Below are 6,286 nucleotides of genomic sequence, written 5' to 3'. Positions count from 1 at the left end.
AATGGATGAACCAACATTCATGTACTTTATTCTTTCCAAGGCTTCCTACTCCAGAGAAGTTACAATAAAGGAGATGTATCTTTATATGGTTATATGGTTATTGGTGAAAACATGATTTACTTAAAGGTGACATGACCTTTTCTTTTTTGGGTACCATTGTGAGTCTAATTTTGTTTCCTTATTTAGACCCATTGTGAGATATGACTCGTCTCTGTCAAACTTGGTCTGCTCTCATAGGCTTCTCCATATAATCCTACTTAAAGCCTTACTCCAATGAATTTGGGAGTGCAATTCCACATCTTAATGACTACCACGCTGAGGAAATGAACCTTCTTCCTCCATGGAATGTGATAGTCATCCATGACCAAGACAGCAAATATGAACAACATTCAAATTACACGACAGCCACAATTTTCTATAGGAAACACCACTAATAAATGGAGTCTCTGTTTTTAGCCTTGGTGATCATAGAAATAATTAATTTTCAACATGGATATATATATATATATATATATATCAACCAGGCTATGGCGTCACCGTTTCTTTCGGGTTTGAAAATAGTGATCTTTCATTAAGGTAATTGAGGTGGAACAGCATCTGTCCTGTGTGCATTCTGCTTTAATAGGCAAATAAACTTGATGGATACTACTTGTCCATATGAACTATGATGCCCTTGGTGTTGAAAATTCTCTCTTGCCAAGGGAAACCATAGCTGTGAATGCATTTAACATTGAAAATTCTCAGCTTGTACAAAATCATGCCCCTAAAACAAGTTATCTGGTGGTTTGATTCTCCATATGAACAAATTCCTGTTTTCTATTTCAATATTGAACTTATACATATGACACCAATCCACCTCAGCTCAATGTGATTCAGAAACATTGCCACCTTCTGTCCCTTGCAACAAAGCTAATGATAAAGGTTCCACCATAGGCTTGGTGAAAACATCTCCAGCTGCTGATAGCAGATCAATTCCCACCTCCTCTATGGAAGAAGGAGACACAAATTTAAACATTGTGGAATTGAACATGATATAGGGAGCTAAATTATGAGGAAAGATAAACATATTAAGAAATCAAATTTTCTTGCTCTGTAAAATAAATATTGACCATCATTAGTATTATATATGCAGAAACCTTATTAAATACATTCCAGACAGACTGCCATTTTTTTTCTTTCTATTCTATATAAGTAAAACTATTTATTGATTGAAACTTACATACCAGATGTGTTGCTTTTGTTACAAGGATCTCCCTCATGTTAAGAAAAGAAGTTATGAAACTTTAAGAGAGTAGAAAAGTATGTCCAATCTCCATGAAATAAGAAGCCTAGTTGAAAGTGGCAAGATGGAACTTCTTGCCTCCCTTAGACTAGCCAGTCAGCCATCGACATCAACATTATCCAGCCACAAAACTATCTGCTGGGTGGAAGGCCTCAATTTAGGGGATTCATCCAAGCAAATGCACGCTATCTCAAGAACCCGTAACAATTCCTTATCGTTTTGCTTGCCATAGATGAGTGGATCAAATACTTCACTTTCCCTCTTCTCCTTCTTCATCCGAAGCACCCATGAGATCAAATCCCGACACCCTTCTGGTTTGCACATATCCACGGGCCTCTTCCCTGTAAGTAGCTCCAAGAGAACAACCCCAAAACTATACACATCGCCCTTATATGTGGCCACAGAGGCTTGACAATATTCAGGAGGGATGTAGCCTAATGTTCCAACAAGGTCAGTGGTCACATGAGTGTCATAAGGAAGAATAAGTCTAGCAAGTCCAAAATCAGCCAAATGGGCTTCAAAATTTTCATCTAGAAGGATGTTACTTGACTTGATATCCCGGTGTAGGATATGGGGCTGACATGATTGGTGTAAGTAGACCAATCCCCTTGCTGCCCCTTGTGCTATTCGAAGCCTCGTCTCCCAATCTAGCGAGGAAGCTCCATCAAGCTTCTCGTGCAACCAGTAGTCCAGGCTCCCATTTTTCATGTATGAGTAGATTAATAGCCTGTCATTTCCATACATGCAATAACCTTGAAGGAGGACAAGGTTTCCATGCTGAGCTTTTGAGAGTGTTTCAACTTCAGCTTGGAATTCCCTTTCCATCTGACCACAGCCGTCACCAGAGAGCCGTTTGATTGCAACCTTCTTACCATCTGGAAGAGTAGCTTCATAGACAAGACCAAAACCGCCACATCCAATAATGTTTGCTTGGTCAAAGTTATTGGTGGATTTTAACAGGTCATCAACGGAGAGCTCTTTATTACTCTCCTTGTGGAACAGAACAAGCAGTCTTGATCCCAATTGCTCCAAGTCTTTACTGGTGGCATCAATGCCTTCTTTTTCAGGGTCATCCCTTGTCCTACTGCGTGGCCTTGAAATGATCAAAACCACAAGAACAAGTATGAAAATTGAACCCACGCCAATCCCAACAGCCGTTCCAACAATGATCCTTTTTTTTCTCGCTTGTTTTGGGGTTCTTGCAGAAGGATTCTGGTCAACAGTACATGGGGCAGAGCGTTCACATAGATCCTTGTTCCCTTCAAAGCTTGAATTTGGGAAGGTCAGGAATTGACCTTCTGATGGTATCCTCCCAGAGAGTTGATTGTAAGCAACACTGAACTTTGAAAGAAAGCTGAGATTAACCAAGGAATCAGGGATGGTACCTGACAGATTATTACACGACAAATCCAAAGTCTCCAAGTCTTTCATCATTGATAACTCACTGGGAATATGTCCAGACAGAAAGTTCTGTTTCAGATCCAAAACAATGAGTTTCTTCAGGTTTCCAAAGTCCGGCCAAATTGGTCCAGTAAGCATGTTATAGCTCAGGTCCAAGGAAGGAGGGAAGCTACCAATCTGATTATACTGCAATGCCCTTCCCGTTTGGTTCCGTTTAATGAAAAATGGAAAGTCAGGCGAGGGCTCTTCAAACAAGATATTGCGGCTGATGAGGCTCTCCATTGAAGTCAAGCTTTTAGGGATTACTCCAGAAAGAGAGTTGTTTGACAAGTCCAAATAAAAAAGAGACTTCAGCTCACCCAACCAGTCTGGAATTGTTCCACTCAACTGGTTCCAAGAGAGATCCATAAGCTGCAAATTGGTGCTGTTACTCAACCATGTCGGAATTGAGCCTCTGAGACCACAGTTTGGAATAATGAGGGTGGTCAGGCGGCGGAAGTGGAAGCTTGCATCCGAAGGCATTTCTTCCTCATGGAAATTCAACGTAAGAACCAAAGTCGTAAGATTCCTGAATTGTTGTAGAACCCCAAAAGCAGCTGAGAGATTATGGAGACTGGTATTCGAGAGTGAAAGGTAAGACAGTACATGGAGGTTCTTGAAGCACTCAGGGATTTGGCTGTTAATATTGTTCCGGGCAAGATTTATGGTTCTTAGTTTTTTACAGGAGGAGAGAATGTCCAGAATGGGGCCATAGAACTGGTTAGAACCGACATCCAGGGAGGTGAGAGATGCCATGGCAGAGCAATTAAGATTGAATAAACCACCTAATGAATTGTTCCTCAAATTAAGGGAGATGAGGGTTGAAGAATTTGACAAGGAAATGGGTAAACGACCAACAAATTCATTTGAATGGGCTATAAAATGTTGTAGCTTTGGAAGGCGACTGAAAACTTCTGGAATTGGTCCAGAGAAGTTATTAAAGGAGATATCCAATTCGATGAGGTTTGTCAAGTTACCGATCATAGCACTGAGAGACCCAGAAATCCTGTTATCCTGAAGATACAATTTCTTCAACTTTGCTAGCAAAAATAAATCCTGAGGCAAATTCCCATAGAGATAATTCGAATTGAGACAAAGATGTTGTAAAGAACTACAATTACCAAATCGAAGAGGAAATTTTCCAATGAAGTAGTTCATGGATAGATTAAGAACTCGAATTTGGGTTGAGTTATCACAGATGCCAGTATCAATGGCACCCTCAAACAGATTCTCTGAAATGTCAAGATACTCAAGTGCGGGTAGATCACTCTCACGGGGAAGCAAGCCAGAGAAATAATTATAGCTCAAGTCAAGGACTCGCAAGTTCTGTAAATGAAACAGATTGAAAGGAAGAGTACCTTTGAAGAAATTGCGAGAGAGATTCAGGAATCTCAGCTGATCTAGACCACCCAAGGATTCAGACAAGTTCCCTTTCAATCTTTTCTTCCCAAGCTCCAAACCAACTACCCTTTTGCCCGAATCTGTAGAATTCTTCACTCCCACAGCTGAAGAAGAGCAATTGACGCCAGTCCAATTACAACAATCAGAAGAAACATCACTTCCCCACCCACTAATCCCTGATTCCAAGCCCTTCAACAAACCCTCCAATGCTCTTAGGTCCTTGGGGTTGCAAGTCACGTTCTGAGAACTCAAGACCAGAACTTGGAAGCAGAAGCCAATGAAGAAGATAACAACCAAGAAGTCACCAACACCCATCTCGAAAAATTGGCCCTTAAGACACTCCCTTTGAGAAGAAATTAATTAACTGGGTAACTTTTTCAGGATCAGAAACTCAATCCCTGTAAAACCCATTTCAGTTCTTTGGATTTCTGGTATGGGTTTTTTTTTATTTCTTCTATGTTCTTCAAAAATCAGAAGAACAAACAACCAGACGACCAAGACAAGAAAGAGAGTAGCTCAATTAAAACTGAAGAACGGAAAAAGAGGAAAGGAAAATCAAAGGAAAGACAGGTTGGTCGGAAAGATTGATAAAGAAATTTAGAGAGATGGAGAAAGTTATTGTCTTTTGACTTCTAACTGTTTTTTGGGACTGAAACTTTGATTAAGGCTTCTCTACTTGGCATTTGTCTGCGTGAAGAGAGAGAGACACACTTTTGGCCTGTGAGCTTGTGAACTCTGTTAAAACGGTCGTGTAGTGACCGGTTTAATCGGGTTTAATCTGTCAGAAACCGGTTATAGCCAGTATTAATACAATGTCGACTGTCGAGCTGTTGACGAAATCTAACCCGGGCCGTTGTTCTCCATTCACCTGAATTACCATTTTATAACAGGCACATGTAGCGTAAGTTACTTATCCTGCGCACACCCTTATTGGGGAGGATTTTTTTTTTTTTGGGGGTTGGGGGGCGGGGGTGGTTGGTAGAAGTGGAGGACTTGTGCTGGTGAACTTTCTAGTTTCTCGTCTCTTACAAACACATTTCCAAAGCTAGCTATAAGTCAAGAAATGAAAATATTGAATTTGGAAAAGCTAACAAGAGTTCATTAATAATTTGGTGAAGGAGTGCCGGTTCAATGAGGGGCGCAAATGGTTATCAAGAGGAGTGTGTTTTTAAGTTTTATAAGAATAAGGGTGGCATTTTGTTATGTTGTGTGGTGTAAAAGTCACGATCAAGGAATGTTCATTTTCTCGATAAAAATGATAAAATATTTACACTCAAGATGTTTGATGTAATTTTAAGAAATTAAGTTGGTAGTGTAAAAAATTTGTATCTAATAATGATCATATTGTAAAAGTTAAGTGTGTGAGCCTGTGATGCAACGATTAAGTTTTACTATTGAAACATATTAGTCATAGGTTCAAAACTTGGAAACAATTTCTTCTGCGAAGAAATGGCACATGCATATATTTTTCCTTCTTAGACCCTACAATAACAGGAGTCTCATGCAATGGATTGCTCATTTTTTTATTTTTGGTGATCATATTGTAAAGATTGTTAAAAGTCAGGACTACTAGATTGTATTTTATATTCGCTTCTCAAAACCCTCCAAGTGAGACTCATAACAAATTAAAGTCTGGTTGCAATGGCATTAAAGTGCATGCATAGGAAATCAAATCAATACTAAAGTGTAAATTTTGTAATCATTATTTTTTATGATTATATAATTAACTTCAAGACATTTAAAATATGGTTATTAAATTTTACTTTGCAAAGCCTTTGTTTTAAGACAAATTTTATGTCTTAAAAGTATAATTATCAAATATGATTATATTTTTAGGTAAACTACACAATTATGCTTACAAAAACCTTTTTTTTTTTTTTACATCTTAAAATTATAATTATCAAATATGATTATAGTTTTAGGTAAACTACACAATTATGATTACAAAACCATTTTTTTTTTTTCAAAATTGATTTTACTTCTCTTCCTTTTCTCTTTACTTGCAACTAGATGGAGCCTAAATAGAAAAGGTACTTTGGATTTTCATGAAAATAATAAAAATATAAAATTTAATCATATATTTCTTTGTTGGTTTCTTTAGTTTGTTTCAGTTGAATCAAAATTTATTTAAAAAAAATAAAAATAAATAAAGCATAGAAACAA

At 38.1% G+C, this 6,286-nt stretch overlaps 1 protein-coding gene across 1 annotated transcript; it reads right to left on the bottom strand.

Annotated features, from left to right (window-relative positions):
* Window positions 1-1,067: 1,067 nt before the first annotated feature.
* Window positions 1,068-4,835, bottom strand: LOC122086498 (phytosulfokine receptor 1-like). Its single transcript, XM_042655346.1, has one exon. It carries the CDS (start codon window positions 4,436-4,438, stop codon window positions 1,379-1,381), a length of 3,060 nt encoding a protein of 1,019 aa, XP_042511280.1. The 5' UTR covers window positions 4,439-4,835; the 3' UTR covers window positions 1,068-1,378.
* Between the last annotated feature and the right edge of the window lie 1,451 nt (window positions 4,836-6,286).

Source organism: Macadamia integrifolia, chromosome 1 (assembly GCF_013358625.1).
Source record: "Macadamia integrifolia cultivar HAES 741 chromosome 1, SCU_Mint_v3, whole genome shotgun sequence".
NCBI classification, from domain to species: domain Eukaryota; kingdom Viridiplantae; phylum Streptophyta; class Magnoliopsida; order Proteales; family Proteaceae; genus Macadamia; species Macadamia integrifolia.
The sequence above is the reverse complement of the archived record's forward strand: the minus strand, read 5'-3'. Positions and strand labels throughout refer to the sequence as shown.

Excerpts from the sequence above, each read along its gene's own strand:
- LOC122086498 (XM_042655346.1), bottom strand. The coding sequence starts at position 4,438 with ATGGGTGTTGGTGACTTCTTGGTTGTTATCTTCTTCATTGGCTTCTGC.